The 16547-nt window shown below is 49.3% G+C and overlaps 1 protein-coding gene across 4 annotated transcripts in view; it reads right to left on the bottom strand.

Moving 5' to 3' along the window:
• CRY2 (cryptochrome circadian regulator 2) overlaps window positions 1-15921 on the bottom strand; it is a 34416-nt gene extending 18495 nt beyond the window's left edge. For 2 of the 4 annotated variants that reach the window (XM_042957405.1, XM_042957406.1), the window contains exons 1-6: window positions 15332-15921; window positions 12601-12732; window positions 7692-7800; window positions 4774-4916; window positions 2978-3162; window positions 2149-2237 (exon numbers count right to left, since the gene is read on the bottom strand). In XM_042957405.1, the coding sequence (XP_042813339.1) occupies window positions 2149-2237; window positions 2978-3162; window positions 4774-4916; window positions 7692-7800; window positions 12601-12732; window positions 15332-15549 (876 nt within the window). In that variant the 5' untranslated portion in view covers window positions 15550-15921. The remainder of the gene's footprint in view (window positions 1-2148; window positions 2238-2977; window positions 3163-4773; window positions 4917-7691; window positions 7801-12600; window positions 12733-15331) is intronic. The other 2 variants (XM_042957404.1, XM_007082184.2) reach the window with 2 other exon arrangements.
• Between the last annotated feature and the right edge of the window lie 626 nt (window positions 15922-16547).

Raw genomic sequence — 16547 nt, 5'->3', positions numbered from 1 at the left:
CATCTACAATAGACTAGTTCTGGAAGCGGACTCTCTGCTTGCCTCATTGGGCAGTCTTTTTAGTAGCTAGGCCATCCTGACACAAGTAGATGTTCACCTCAGATTTGGAGAACTGAAGACTGAAATAAACCTCCTGAGACAAGGTCACACTCTGCTTACAGGCACCTTCTCTTCTCCTAGAATGTAGGACACAGTGTTCCCTCTGACCACCACTGAGTCTGAAGGGTCCTGACACAAGGCCCCATGACAGACCACACCCTCCAGGGGCATGTGGAAAAGGACCCTGACTTCATGATCTAAGGGGACAGCCCTCCACAAAATGCTTTTAAGGTGATGATAATCCATGAGATCATTAAGTTAGCTCTTTATGCTTGTCAGTCTTATTCTAGTCCTGCCATCCCATTTGTGATCTCTACCACTCTGCCCCCTGAGCCCAGCCTGTGTTCTTGTGTACCCAAGGACCTTTGGGTAAAGCTCTTTATGTGGACAGGGACAGCTGGTCCTCCCCATAGCCCTTGGACATCAGTCTTATCCTTTTAAGTTGGTGGGGCTGGCTGGGGTGGCTGACGGTAACACAAAGATAGGGCCATCCCAAGGGAGGTGGGTCCTGTGGCACATTTTCACTGCTGGTGAGGCACCTCCAGGGCTGGGAAGCATTCTTCCCTTGTAGGTCTGCCTTAGTCTCCTTGTTCCATTGTTATCACCTGGCTGCTGGGCCAAATGCCCACCCATCTGAGAATACAAAAAGTTGAGAACCAGTCTATAGGTCTATAAAACAGCCGTGGTGGGCAGGAAACCAGGAGCTGACTCAATCATGAGAACCGTCTCTGCTCCTCTAGTCCTAGGGTCATGGAAGCCGTGTGACATTATTAAGGAGTGCCTTTGAGGCCTCCACCTCTTTCCTTCCCCTTGCCAATTCCCACTTTATTGGGAGGTGGACCATTTGTTCTCTGTGTCCAAAAATACAGAAATCAATGCTGAGGGGGCCCAGCAAAAGGTGAAGATGGGACACAGAAACACAAAGTAATTAATCTTCTGGACTTCACTGACCAGACACCCTCTCAGTAAGGGGAGCCTGTACAAAGATGAAAGAAAAGCAACCTAGTATAAGTTTTGGAATCACGTAGAACAAGATCTCACTCCACTACTTGTTAACTGTGTGACCTCAGGCAAGTTACTTATCCCCTCTAAACCTTAATCTCCTAATCTGTAAAATGGAGAGCTTAACACCTACCTTGCAGGGATGTTGAAAAGAAAATAGGAAATAATGCAAGCAGATACTTAACTCAGAAATACTCAGCCCAGTGACCAGCATGTGGTAAACACTCATTAAATGGTAGTCGTTATTATTGTTGTTACTGCCATCAGGAAGATTTTTCTTTTTCTTTTCAAAATTTTTAAAGGTTTTTATTAAAAAAAATTTTTTTTACTGTTTATTTATTTTTGGGAGAAGGAGAGACAGAGTGCAAGCAGGGGAGAAGCAGGAAGAAAGGGAGACACAGAATCTGAAGCAGGCTCCAGGCTCCAAGCTGTCAGCGCAGAGCCTGACACAGGGCTCAAACCCATGAAGTGCAGGGTCACGACCTGGGCCGAAGTTGGACGCTTAACCGACTGAGCCACCCAGGAGCCCTAAAGATTTTTAGTTTTTAAATTTTTAAAAAATTTATTTATTCAGAGAGAGAGAGAGAATGAGAGAGAGAGAGAGAGAGAGAGAGAGAGAGAGAGAGAGAGGGAGGGAGAGGGAGAGGGAGGGAGGGAGAGGGAGGGAGCGCCCATGCGCACAAGCTGGGGAGGGGCAGAGGGAGACAATCTGAAGCAGGCTCCCCACTGAGCATGGATCTTCAGACCGTGAGATCATGACCTGAGCCGAAATCAAGAGTCTGAGGCTTAACCGACTGAGCCACCCACATGCCCCTAAAGATATATACTTTTAAGTAATCTCTAGACCCCACGGGGGGCTCAAACTCACAACCCCGAGATCACAAGTCACATGGTCCACTGACTGAGCCAGCCAGGTGCCTCGGAATATTTTTCATTTTCAACCACTCTGAGGGAAGAGGCACTAAGGGACATGAAGCTGACTCTCATATCCTCTGCTGCCTGGATCCTGGCATCTGAAGTTGTGTGTCACAGAAACGGGGGCCATACCTTCCGTTCCAAATGCTTATCCAGGCGGGCCAGAGCTTCTGTCTCTCCTCCTTGCCAAACAGCCGGGCCAAGTCCTTCAGTAGGGAACCCTACAAGAGGAGGAGCAGGTCACGGAACCAGAGGTCAGGCCGTTCCAGTGACAGCTCAACAAGTCTCGACACATTGTGTTCTTTGAACCTTGTGGGAACTGAACTATGTGTTCTAGGTGCTGCTGGCGCTGAGATCATCCTAACATTTCAACATGTGCCAGGTCATCCTGGTTCTCTTTCCACTGTCACGTTTTTATCTCCTTTCCCTTGCCTTCCCTATCCCGGCCACTCCTCATTCAAGACAGATGAGAACAATCCTGTACAGCTTGCCCTATCAGGTTGGCTGGAAATGACTGTGGTTTTCAGGTGAGAAAGGCTAATTTTGTTCGGATCAAAAAACGCGGGATGGGGGAGGAAGGGGAGAAAGGGTACAGTCAGTGACCTGAGGGGCTGACAGACCCCCTTTCAATGGAAACGATACTAGTTATCTTGGTGTCGGGGAGCCCACTGATGCCAGCACTAGACTGTGCCTGTGTGTTCTGAGAGAGAAAAGTACAAAAACAGGAGCATAACATAGGATGATGTATATGAGTAAGAACAGAAAAAAAGACTGGAAGGACATGCTCCAAAATCAGTAGTGGTCATCTCTGGGCAGGGGGGTAACAGTGATTGTTATTTCTATTTTTGTTTCACTGTTCCTTCTATAACATCTGTAATAACACGCATCACTTTGACAGAGGAGAAAAAACCCAGTAAGTTATCTCACAAAAAAGAGGAGGTTTGGGTCAGGAAGTACGCACCCAGCTCCTCCAGGGAGGGCACGCCATAGGCTTCATCATGGTTCTCCTGGATCTCGGCCCTGCAGCTCTCCATCTGCTGGCTCGTCACGGAGCCCACGGGCTTCCTGGGCAGCTCCATGCGGCTGATGATGGCCTGAAAGCGCTTGTAGGTAAGGGGTGGCTTCTGCCCGTTCAGGTCGATAATCCTGGGAATCCCAAGGCACACCTGATGTCACACACGAGGCCTTTCACTTCAGGTCCCTGCCCTCCCAGAAAACGGCCCAGACTTGGAAGGCTTGGAGGGTGGCTTTCCTCATCCACTCACAGGTCCCACCCCTAAGTGGAAAGGAAGGGGCAAGGGAGGCTACATCTCCATTTTACCGAGAGGGAAAATGAAGCCCAGAGAGCTGGAGCAGGTGCCTCAGGTAATGGAGCAAGGCGGGGCCAAAGCTGGGACTCAATTCCAGGTTCCCTGGTGTCGACGTGGAGCCTCCTAAAGACAGAGACTGACCGGATCTCTCTAATCACAGAAAAGTCCCCACTAGCCTTCATGGTACTCAGCCTGTGTGTCCACGCCATGGGAATCCCCACGGCCCTTCCTGTCTTTCCCGGCATAAGCCTTCAGGAAGTCCTTTGACAAGAACTGCAAGCATGTTCTTCTGTTGAAAAATCATTCCCTTCTTGGTCCCAATTTGTTAGAACAGAGACATGGAGAACAGACTATCTTTCCTAAATCAGAGATCGGGGCTGTGGTCAATAGCAGTAACTATTTAAAGGGCGTTTGGCAGTTCTCAAAGGTTTTTGTTGCGGTTGTTGTTTTCACGAGCAAGGGAAACAGAGACAAACTCAGGTTAAGAAAAGAAGATATAGGACTGAGGAAAACTGAGGCCGTTTATACAGAATGCATTGGGGTGGCCTGGAGCCAGACTCCCAGGGCTCTTCCTGTTGGCCAAGAAGCAGCTTACGCAAGAACTGGCTGGCTGGGTAGGTTCGCTGGGGATGTGAGGTTGGCTGCTGCCCCTGCAGTCACCTCCCCTTCGGCTGGCACGTGGCAGGAGGAGGAGCTCCACACCCAGCCGCTCCTCCTGAGAGCTAGCTCACGTGCAGAGATGTGTGACCTGGCCTCCTGGCAGCCACCACTAGCTTGGGGGGGGGGGGGGGGGGCAGGGAGCAGGGATGGCTGCTGGCTTGGCAGCAAAAGCAGCGGCAGCAGCAGGAGGGTGACAGCTCTGCCAGGGAAGGGGAGGGGAGGGGAGGGTTTCCTCCTAGACACTCTGAAAGCACACAGGCCTGTCCCTAGGGAAGGAGGCTGCTCTGTAGTTAGCCCCCCGTAGGGATCTCTAGAGCCTCCTGCACAACATCTAAATACATGGCCTGGAAACCCAGATAGCCAGGGGAGCCCGGGGAACTCACATTAGATACAGAAATTGGGTATATGAGAATAGAGCTCTGTCAGGAAGGTTACCAGGTAGGGTCCATTGAGGTCAGAGGGCAGCCTTTCAGGAGCAGGACACAAGTGGGAGTGCGAGTGGACGGGACAACAGATTAGGGGCAGATCTGTGAAGACCTTGCATGGGGATCCTCACTGCTTCCATCCCTCGGCCTTAGTGAGCCTCTTTGCACCCAAATCGGGTACAGCTCTTTGTGATCTGTTCCACAGGCCCCAACTCGGGACCATTCTCTTCCAGATTCTAGAAAATGCCATACCTCATGTGCCAGGTGGCTCTATCGGTAAACCTCCCAGAGTTCTGCTCAGCAGGGGCCAGAACCACCAACTCCCATAATTGGCAAGCTGAGCCCAGGGACCCATTTCTCACCTGTCCAGGTCATAGAGAGTGTGAGAGTTCTCAGTCACCACCTCCACACCGGCCTCCTTGGCCATCTTCATGATGGCTGCGTCACGTTCTTTCCCAAAAGGTTCAGAGTCGTATTCAAAGGTCAAGCGGGTCACCCCCCATTCCTGTGGGGAGAGAATCTGTTATGCTAAACACTGTTTGGGGAGGAAAATGAAGCAGAGAACTCTGCTCCTTCCTTGCAGGAAACAAATCTGGAGACCTGTCAGAGTGGGCTGCAGAACAAACTAGGGACAAAGATTTGAACTGGAAAGCCAACAATCTGAGGTTCACAGGTTTGAGGAGAGCAGGTCTTTGAGGTGAGGCCAACAGCATGGCGACAGTGGAGCCCGAGACTGGTGGAATCAAGAGAGAGGTGGGTAGTCCTGTATGCTTGCTGGGGTCCTGGGGGTAGGAGATTGCAGCAAGTGGCTATAAATACAACGCTCCCAGGGGAGGCCTACTGGTGGAGACAGCGCCCAGCATGCCTTTCCCGGAGCTCCTCAGGGCCCTGCAAACTTCTGGCTTGGTTTTCTTGGCAGACTTGTGCTATGTGAAGTGTCCTAATGGTTTCCACGGCAACACTCCTGAGGCCAGTAGCAAACAGAGCTCACAGGCTCTACCCAGCTCTCTCAGCAAGTCGGGAAGGAGGCGCAATTCTTAGTCCAGAGGTCAGAGAAATCAGACCAGAGGGGCCACATGCTAAAAAATAAAGGAATTCTTTTCTAAGTCTTTAGTGTTTTCTAGTACAATTTTCTAGATTTCCTTGCAATACTGGGAGAAAGCTGGCCCAGTAAAAGATTGTACAGATAACTCACAGAAAGCCCTAGAACATGACTGTCAAGAAGAAATCCATATTCCAACCAAAGTCTCTGGCCATGGTCCCTTAAAACTCTAACCCCCAGGGCAAATGCCCTTTCCATAAGGGATCTGACTCAGCTCTGTCTGTGGTGTGGGTCCTGAGAGGGCTGACTATCCCTCATCTAGGATAACAGGACTAAACATTTATTGAGCCTTTACCATGAGCCAGGTACCGTGTTTAGCAATTCATATAGATGACATTGCTAAATACTCATAACTCTGTGGATAGTAATAAAATATTATTAGATGCCACCTTCTCCAAGAAGCTTTCCTTGACCTTCTCTTTCAATAGGATTTTCCCGCACCTGGCGCTTTTTCCATCACAGCATTTACCATATGGCAATGAAGCTGCCCATTACTTGTCTATTTCCCACATTAGCGAGTGAACTCTCAGAGCAAGAATGCTGTCTCATTCAGCATTACCGTAGTACCTAGCAGGGGGTCTAGGACATACTAGAAACTCAATAAATATACTGTAGTCACTTCTGATCTGAAGGGGATGTGTTCCAAGACCACCAGCGGATGCCTGAAACTGCAGATAGCACTGAACCCTACATATAGTACTGTTTTTTCCCGACACGTACTTACCTATGATAGAGTTTAATTTGTAAGTTAGGCACAGGAGATTAACACAACAGTAACTAATAATAAAAGAACAATTAGAAAATATACTGTAATAAAAGTCATGTAAACGTGGTCGGTCTCTTAAAATACCTTATTGTACTGTACCCACCCTTCTCTTTGTGATGATGTGAGATAAAATGTCTACATGAGATGGAGTGAGGTGAATGATGTGTTAGGCGACTGAGTGACCTTCTGACATACAGTCAGATCATCTGCTTCCAGACTACAGTTGACAGTGAGCAACTAAAACAGTGAGTAAGGGGAAGGAGGACTATTATATGCGGAATGGCTGACTGAATGATCTGTCTGAATTTCTGGGCTATTGCTGGGTTGGCCTCTGAGGTGCTAGGAGGAGAGGAGACAGGGGACACAATGCAGAGCAAGAAGCGAGGCACATGTGTTTAACGGTGTGGGGGTTAAGAACACAAATCTGGAGTCTGAGAGCGGGGCTCAAGTCTTAGATCACCAGTTAGCTGCATGACCATGAAATTACTGTTCCCTCATCTATAGAACAGGGACAGCAGCAGATACTCTTAGGCGGCTATGTGAATTAATACATGTAAAACACTTAGAATGCTGTTTGACTCACAGTGTGCCCTCAATGAACGCTATTTTCAGCACTATGTGATTTGTGTGTGTACGTGTGTGGGATGCGGGCAGGTGAAGTGAATGAGAAGGTATTTAGTAAGCTGCTTATCTTGACATGAGACCTCTCCTCTGGTCTTACCCCCCAGGAAGAGTAGGGAAGGGAGCTGGGGTGGAAAGGGGCATAAAAACAATCCTGCCCTGCTGTGGATGAGGACAGACTGTCCTAGAGCTCTCTGTCCGTGAGTACTTGTGCCTCTGTTTGGACCTTGAAATGTGCTTTAAAAAGAAAGCGGCTGGGGGTGGGGACAAGTGGACTGGCTACCTGATAGAACAGACAGAGGCCTACATGGTACCCAAGTGAAGATTTGTATCAATCATTTGCCCCAGGGGAGGCAGGGAGCTCCCTCAAAAGGGCTGATTTTGTTCCCAACAAGAACACAGCAAGACAGGAAACACGCTGTGCTAAATAAAAAGGAAAACTTGTCTTCAAACTCCTGGCATAGGAAGAGCCCTAATAAATCTTGCTGGCTTGAGCCAAGAAAACATCTAAGGAAGCCAGTGGCATCCGGGGTGGAATAACTTGCCACATCCCTTGTCTGGATTGAGCTGGGAACTTTCCAACAAGACAGTGGTTTCACAGAATTTTTCCTTTAACACAGTTTCCATTCTGTCGGCAAGCTGATTGGCTTTGCTCCCAACTTCCCTAGAGGCAGCAGTCAGAGCACGCTGACCGGTTCCATTCTCTCAGTCAGAACATCACCTCATTCAGTCTGCGGGGACACTCTGGAGAACAGCATCTCACCGTCTTCTCTAGGACTCTGCACACGTACCTTGAATAGCCTTGGGAACACGTCAGCGGGCTGTCCCCGGACTACAAACAGGCGAGAGTTCAGTTTCCTCAAACTTGTATCCAAATCTTCCAGTGACTGAAGTAGGAACCTGCAGAACCCACACAGGCCTTTTAGAGGTGACATAATGAAGAAGCATTCTTTTTCCTAACAAAGCAGGGAGAAGCTTACACTATGCTGAACAAGTAGCATCATTAGTACCAGGACCAGAGAGACCCGGGCACTACTCCAGCCATTACTTAACCTGTTTAGCTTTTTTTCTTCTAATCTGGAACATGGAGCTGATGTTGGTACCGAGCTCCTAAAATTGCTAAGAAAAGAAAATCAAATAATGTGTGAAAAACATTTAGTGCAGTGCCTGGCTTATAGAAAGGCTGGGACAGATGTGAGCTGCTCCTCCTCGGGCTGTTTCTCTGTGGATCTGAGGGAAGTCACTTATTCCCTTGCAGCCTCGGGCCCTGTGTATGAATATTCACCCATTGTAAGGCTGCTGTGAAAATCAAAAGGGAGAACAGGGGAGAAAGCCATCTGAAAAATAAGAGCAATATTGTGTGGAAGCCTGAGGTCTTACCAGAGAGGAACAAGACTGCGAGAGCCCTGGCAAACCCTACCTCCCCGGGCCCATCGGACCCCTGCCTTGTGCATTCATGCTCTGGGCTGCACCTGTCTACCTCCGCAACCCCACAGCCTGGGCGGGGCCCCAGTTCTCAGGGTTTTGTTTGGCAGGTGGTTCATTCTCCAGGCCTCCAGCTGCCAGATTCTCACCCTAAGAGAGAGAAGGCCTTAGAAGGTACTTCTCTATAGGATACCCTCACATGCTTTTGGGGGTGGGGACCCCAGATACTCAAGAGACCTAGTCTTGAGAGCTGGATCACCACGGGGAAGGAAAAAGCATTTGCTGAGTGCCTTCGGTGTTCTATTTATTATTATGATGTGACCACAAACATTTATTTACTGTTCGGTTAGGCACAACCACCTTTCTGAGAAATCTATCAATACCTTTTTATGACATGTGTGTGTTTTTTTTAAGTTTATTTAATTTATTTAGTAATCTCTATGCCCAACATGGGGCTTGAACTCACAACCCCAAGATCAAGAGTCGCATGCCAGCCAGGCACCCCTGACATGTGTTTTATTTTTAAATTAAATGAAATCAACATTTTAAAGATAACTATGTAATTCAAAATTCAAGTTGTAAAAAGTTTACACGGTAAAAAGTCTCCCCTTTGTCCATGAGGGATTTAATTCCCCTCCACAGAGACAAACAATGTCATTGTGTTATTATATATCTGTTATGCTTTTTGACGTGTTTTCTTTTTAATTCTCTCAATACATTTTGAAGGGAAATATCTTCATTTTATAGATGAGGAAAATGAGACACTGAGAAGATAATTAATTTGCTTAAGATCATAATCGTTAAGTGACAAAGCTGGGATAGGAACCTGTGCCCCATTTCTAAAGCCTTTTAGTGACACGCCCGACACTCTTCCAGGGGCTGAGATGCTGCCAGACCTCATGTGTTCGGAATCTCTCTGACAAACACAAACCTGACTTTAGGCAACTCACTGACACTCTGATCTTCCTCAGGAACTAAGCCCTGACAGGTCAGCCTGGTTCGCAGATACCACTGCTATCTATATTTTGGTATCTCCCACCCATCTCTGTCAATGACGGAAATCACTAGGTTTTTTTTTGAACGCAACGAAACCCTGTGCCTCTTCCGCAGCACACATCACATCCCCTGACGACTGCAGACTTAGAGAAGCAGCCACCGTTCCCAGGCTGCCAACTAGAACCAGTCCCCACTGCTGAGTCTGACGTCTGCGATATGACACTCCCATGGCAGCGAATGCCACAGGCCCAGATTCCAGCATGAGCAGAGTCCTGGGCTCAGCCCAAAGCATCATGCCAGCTAGCAGAGACTCTCCAAGGCGATGGGAATGGAGACTGTTGCTTCATGCAAACCCAAAGCTCCGCCTCTGTGAATTTCTGTTTTTGAAAAACTGACGCCCTTAAAAAAGGAAAGCTAAGCCGGGAGTGACGCACTTGTGTCGGCCTCCTCCCAGGCTGCACCATTCCTCTCAAGAGGAAGATAGGAGAGACCGATGTAAATAGCCTCGTGCCACCTGAAACCTGGGCCCTGCCAGCGAGAATGCTGCAGGTGACTGGAGACCTAAATTCCACAACCTCAGGGCAGAAGGTCCTTCGTCTGCGGCTCCCAGGAATGTCCTTGCCATGCACTTCGGTGGCCTCCTCCCTCACAGTCCCCCAGGCTGCACAGGCTTTCAGTCTGAAGCTATAAATAAGGCTGACATGCACACGAAAGCTAGCTTCCAGCTGTTTCTACAGAACTTTATTTCCAGACCTCATTTACTGAAAGGAGAGATTCCTTGCAGCGGCTCTCAAGGAAGATAACCCCACGAGAGCCCTTTTCTTCTTTGACATGAGATGTCTACAGCTGAAGCAGGAAGCAGAAGGCCCAATTCTGAATTCAGCAACCAAATGATAATAATGATGACAGCAACAACTAACATTTGATGAGCATTTACAATGAACCCAGCACCAGTCTACTTATTTTACATACATATTCTCATTTAATTCTCAAACTGACCTATGAGGTAGATACTATCATTATTCCCATTTTATAGATGAGGAAACCGAGGCACAGAGTGGCCAGAATTCAAACCAGGCCGCCAGGCTCCATTGCTTCTTGACCAGGACTTACGATGTGAGTGCTGAGGCTGTGCTGTTCAAGACGCAGCCGTCAAGGAGAACCACAGCCAACAACTTTGCTACCAGATCCTTGCTCCTCTGAGGATCAATGGCTGTGAATCTTCCAGAAGCTTGATGAAATGCAGAATCCCAGACAGACCTCCAGGATCAGAATCTGCATTTTAGCAAGAGCCCCTGGTGATTCCTTTGCACACGAAAGTTTCACAAGCACTGTTCTAGAAAGCTGAACTTCACTTCTAGCTTCTGTTTACAAGTTGCCTTTCTTTGCTTCTAATTTGTTTCTACTAAACTTTCTCTGAGATCCTGGTTTCTGCCTCTCCTTTGGTGCTCTAGATATGCTTTGTTACTTCCAACTTCCCCCGAGTCCAGCCCTACAGGGCTTCTCCAGGAAGGAGGTTTACAGGATGGCCCCCATAAGAGGCAACAGGCCCCCAGGAGCCCCAGCCTCCAGGCAGCCAGAGAAAGAGAAGCCACTGCTATGGTGGCTCACCTCACCTGCCAGGTGACAGCTTTGCGTAACACCAAAGAAACAGGGAGCTGCACTGCTACTGGGCAAAGGTTCACTGGGGCCGGTGTGTCCATTCTTTCACTGGAGAGAATTTTGGGCCTTTTGCCCTCCTTTAGAGCCCTCCTCTCCACATGGCCAGTTTCTCTTTACTCCAATAAGGGTGGACTCTAAAGAAAACTGGCCTGTGCACTGGAGATACCAGTGTTTGGGGCTGGCAGCTCACCCTTGGCAGCTCTAAGCTGAGCTCACATGGCCGAAATTTAGAGCACACGGTCCTATGTGAGCAGTTAAAGCTCACCCTTAGGATTAGACAACACGTGCAACTGAATTATATTATGTAAGTCCTCTGGAGCTAGAGGCAGACAGAACTGGAGAAGGCCAAACAGGGACTTCCAAAAATACAGAAAGGACTCTGTAATTCAGGGACTCCATGGGGTTAGCGTTTTAGAATAAGACAGGCGGATTTTTAGAGAAGACCTTCCCCAGAGATGGAAGATTCTGTGTTGAGGAATATTTTATTTGTTGTTAATAGGAGGAGGGAGGATGACGGTGAACTCTTTTTTGGGTCCAGATTGCCCTTGACCAAATTCCTCTGCTTCAAGCCAAGGTTATCTAACTACATGATGATATCATAGGCCTGCCCAGACTGACTACCTAGGATATTAATAGAAATTAATTTATCCTAAGTCAGAGAGTGTAAGTCCCATGGAAAAGGATAACCTAAATCCACAATCCATAGCAGGGATTGATCTCTCACCATCACTCTGAAATTAGGAAAGAATAAATATATTTTTATCTGAGAGAAAGATGAAGGTTTTTATCCCTTTTCCGGCAAATGGAAACATTTCCTCAGCAGCAGAACAGTAATGTGACTCGCTTGGATACCAGTGTGAAGAGCTCAGAGAAACTCACATTTCTCCCCCAGTAGACTACAATGCTCAATCCCCTGCTTGCTGACCGAGTTCCAGGGAAGAACCGGCTAAATCGACAGTCTCACAGTGATTAGCTCCCAGCACTGGGATGAGACACACTTGTTCTCATCAGGCATGCTGGGGAGGTTCCAGTTCACCTCACTTATTAATTCTGAACTATACAGGCTTATATCATATTTCTACCAACTCCCCCTGTCCCAGAAGCTCCTGAATGCACCTGCAGCACAGAGCTAGGGAGAAAATGATTTAAATAAAGGTTTTAGTGAATTGTTGCCAACACCTGATCTAAGTTGCAGGAGCAAGAGGAAGGCAATACCCATTTTTAAATCCAGAAGCTGATTACCACCCCCCCCCCTTTTTTTGGGTGGTCCTCACTGCAGAACCTCCTTCCAAATGCAGCAAATTTGGGGAAGGCAGGGCTGGGGAAAATGGCAAAGGATTAAGCCAACTAGCGCTTGACGAAAAAAAAGTCCTGAGGCTTATTGAGCTACAATTAGCCCATCAACTTCCCACTACCACCAAGGCAAGGAGTAGGCTAGCCCTTCTGCTATGCTAATAAATATACAGATTTCTTGGTTGCCTTTCTCTGTCCTGTTTTACTCTTAGAAACTGCCATTCATGGTTATTTTAATCTGATTCATCTGCCGAAAATGCTATGCGGGAGTAAGTGTAGGAAGTGCAGGAAGAGAACAGAATCTCAGATCTCGATTCCCCCCACCTCTTGCAGATGGCCCACGGCCCACCCTTTCTCGGGAGGCTTCTCTGAGGCAGCAACTGAAGTATCTGCAGAGCCTGGATGTTATGCTGCAGCACAGTCCTCCCAGACGACTCCCAGAGCCAGAAACAGCCGCTGGAAGATTACACATATTGAAGTTATGCAGAGGTACAGCTGGCTCCATCACTCTCCCAACCCCCAACCGAGTGTGTAAAACAGTCCCACAGCTCTGCCCTGGATCTGACCACGGGAGCAAAGTGTACGATGGGGGTGGCAGCAGTGCGACTGCTTCCAGGTCCAGGAGCAGTTATCGTATTCGATCTGTCTTGTGTTTTTTCACCTCTTCCTTCTGAATGCCAAAGCTAATTAGCCTCCCTGCCAATGCGCTGCAACACATCTCCCAAGCTGTCGGGCTTGAGCCTGTGGTTCTCAGGCTTCACTGCACATGAGAGCTTTAAAAACCCTGATGCCCAGGCCGTAACCCAGAACCATTAAATCAGAATTGGGGGAGAAGGAAGTCCAGGCATCTGTTAAAGATCTTTTAGTGATTCCCATGTTCAGCAAGACAGATGCTGCTCTGGTCCGTCCCCCTATTTTATTTATTTCGTGGCATTCAGTTCTCCTGAATCGCGATTGTTTACTTGTCCTCCTTCACTAAAATGTAGGCTCCAGAAGCTCTGGACACCACAATGGCTTGTTCATTACTATGTCCCAGCAGCACCCAGAGCGGCGCCTGGCAGATTTTAGGCCCTCATTAAATCACTGTTCGATTAATATCTACATGCCTACACGGCCTTTGACTTCAGGATTTAACTCGGGCATGCGAGCTGGCACGTTCCTCTTCTCCTTCACTTGTTCAAAAGCACAATCACAAAAGAGTGACCCACAAAAATCCATACACACCTAGATCCTAGCAAACCTGCGTTTAAATAGCAGCAGCGGTTTTGGTGTTGAGTTTTAATCTCCACTACCACATACGTGTCAGCAGTCTTATGCGATGTCCCCCAATATCCGGCAAAACGAAACGAAACAAAACAAAACCTCTTTCATGACCACGCAGCAAGCAGGCGGTCAGACTGTATTTACTATGCTCTAATCGGCACACTGCCATAAGGAGAGGGGCAAAGTCTGAGGCCTTGTTTAACGTCCACACTAGGGACGGTCATTTGAGGATGTTTGTCAAACCCAACCTCCTATCTATAGAAACTGGAGCAGAGGCAGAGCAATAGAACAGCCCTGAAAACTGTGTGGGCAGGCTCTCCACAGGACTATCTTTAGTTGTTCTCTCTACATAAATGGGGCAGGAGGGGGCATTTAATAGACCCACTGCTAGGGGCACTCACTCTCCTAGCAGGGCACATGCCTTGGAGAGGAAAAGAATGGTGAGCTGACAGCCACTGTATCTTGGGGATAACGCTGCCCACCCGTGCAACAAGGCCACAGGCAAACATTCCCCAGAGCAACGCAAACAAACCAAGGGACAGCTGCGGGGTGTTTTAAAGAGAGACGGGTACACGATGTCTCAAAACCTCTTGGTTTTAAACCCTGGTTACAGAGAAAAGACATCAGCTACCTATCTGTTAATCGTTCCCCATGATTCTGTCGACTGCATCTTCCTGGGAATCATCAAAGAGGGGTCTCCTTGATATCACAGCTATCCTGCTCCCTAACCTCAGCGCATCAGTGGATAAAAATCCAATGTATAGAGGCTCAACTGTCCTTTAAAATTAATCTCATGAGAAGAGGAGGAAACAAGTGACACTTTGTTTGCTTCTCCTTCCTTCCTTCCTTCCTTCTTTCTTTTTTTTTTTTTTTATCCTAGCAAGCTCATAGCTAGCAGCTGAGGGAATTCTCCAAAATGGGTTAGCATTTATCTAATGCTAAGCCAGAGCATTTGGAACGTGGCAGCTCGCATGCCCGAGTTAAATCCTGAAGTCAAAGGCCCTGTAGGAATGGAGATATTAATCGAACAGTGATTTAATGAGGGCCTAAAATCTGCCAGGCTCTCTAGCTCAGGACACAAAGTGCCTCTACCTGGACCAGCCCTTGGCGTTTTTATCATAAAGGGTAGACTGCACCTGCCTTATCTAATGCTAAGCCAGAGTCTCTAGACACCTCCAGAGGCAGGAAGGTTTTGGTGGAGGGAATTCAAGCAAGCCAGCTTAGAGATGACCTTCAGGAGCCCAGCAATGGGCTCTTTACTTGAAGAAGGCCAGAGCACCTGGTGCACTAGGACTCAGAAACCCGTCCTTGCCCTCACATCACAGTATCTGCTTTCTTCCCCTCCCAGAGCACACCCCTAAGAGCCCTAGACCAGGAGTCCCTGCTCTGCCACTCCCTGGCTGCCAAGTCTTTGGGCAGGCCAACTTGTGTCTCTAGGCCTCAGGAGTCCCTGATCAATGGAGGGAGAGCACGATCTCTGTCCCGCAGGAATGCTGTGGGGCCCCAAAGGGGCCAACACACAGTGCGAACGCGGCCGTCAGAGGTCGAGCCCTGGCCCACCCAGGCCATTACTGAGATGACGAATTGCTTCCCCAGCCCTGGCTTCTCCCTTCTGGAAAGCCGGTTCCGTCTCCCTGTCCCACCTCCCGCAGGCCGGGGTCTTCCGGCCGTGGGGACTGAGGGGCAGAGCCTCCCTGTCTACGGGGCGGAGGTGACCCGGGCTGTTCGCGGGCGCCCTCGGAGCCAGGCCGCTGCCCCCCGGGCCCCGCGACCCGGCTCTGGACCCCCTTACCTCCAACGATTGATCCCCACTGAGGAGGAGGCCGCGAACCAAGGGTCCAGGATGTAAACGCAGCGTACGCAGCGCGCCCCGCGCACGGCCGCCAGCAGCGCGGGGTTGTCGTGGAGCCGCAGCCCTTTGCGGAACCAGTGCACTGAGGAGGCGCCATCCGCTCCGGCTGCCGGCGCCGGGGCCGCCGCCGCCGCCGCCGTCACCACAGCCGCCGCCATCACTGCTCAGACTGCTCAGGCCTCCGCCGCTCCGCCTCCGTCGGCGCCGCGGGCCCCACCTCCGGCCCGCCCAGTGACCTATGACGTCGCCGCTCCTTACTGTGGCCCCGCCCCCGAGGCCCTAGAGTCCCTCTCCCATTGGTTGGGCGCCTCCCGCCGGGCGATTGGCCCAGCGACGCCGAGTCCGGCACCGCCCCCTCACGTTCCCACCATGTGTCGGTCGGGCGCTTTGGAGGCGCCGGGCTGGGCTGGTGACGCAGGCTGGAGATCCCTGCAGAGGTCTGGGCGTGGAAGGAGTCTCGAGGCCCAGCGGATTTCTCACATGCGTCCTGTTCTAAACCTGCCGCTGGAAGCGGTCTGGGCTGGTGGGGAATTGCTATGACTCCAGCCAGTGACTTAACCAGCATCATCTGCTTCTACCTCTGTTACATCATCTGCAACATTCTACTACAGCGACCATTTATTGAGTCCATTTTATATACCAAGCAACGTGATAATATCCTTACATAGACTATCTCATTCACTATTCTTAACGCAGCCCGGTTGTGTTCACTCAACAGACCTCAGTGAATGAGCTGTTATTATTCTCAATTTAGAGGCAGAGAAATCTGAGGCTGCCACAGTGGAGTCACTTGCTTGTATCATAAAGCTAATAAAAGGATCCCACCCAGATTATTCTGAATCCGAAGCTTCTCCTTTTATCCACAAAGCTCTACTTTTATCTTTGTGGAGCTCTTTGGCATTTGCAAGTGACAGACTCTAAAGAGGGAGGGGGAGTGCCCTGGTGTGCAGCAGTGGAGGGATTGAGAGTAGGGACTGGCAGTGTGGAGGATGTGGATTGAGATAGTAATTATGCCATGAGATGAATTTTTCTTTTTGTTCTGTTTAGTAGAACAGAGAACAATGGTCCCTCTTGTGCTCACAAAGCACTGAACTGGATTCGGTGTGGGATTCAGAGATATGGAAGACACTGTCCCCATTCCTCCCCTGGGGAGCCG

The sequence above is a fragment of the Panthera tigris genome, chromosome D1, assembly GCF_018350195.1.
Source record: "Panthera tigris isolate Pti1 chromosome D1, P.tigris_Pti1_mat1.1, whole genome shotgun sequence".
NCBI lineage: Eukaryota > Metazoa > Chordata > Mammalia > Carnivora > Felidae > Panthera > Panthera tigris.
The sequence above is the reverse complement of the archived record's forward strand: the minus strand, read 5'-3'. Positions and strand labels throughout refer to the sequence as shown.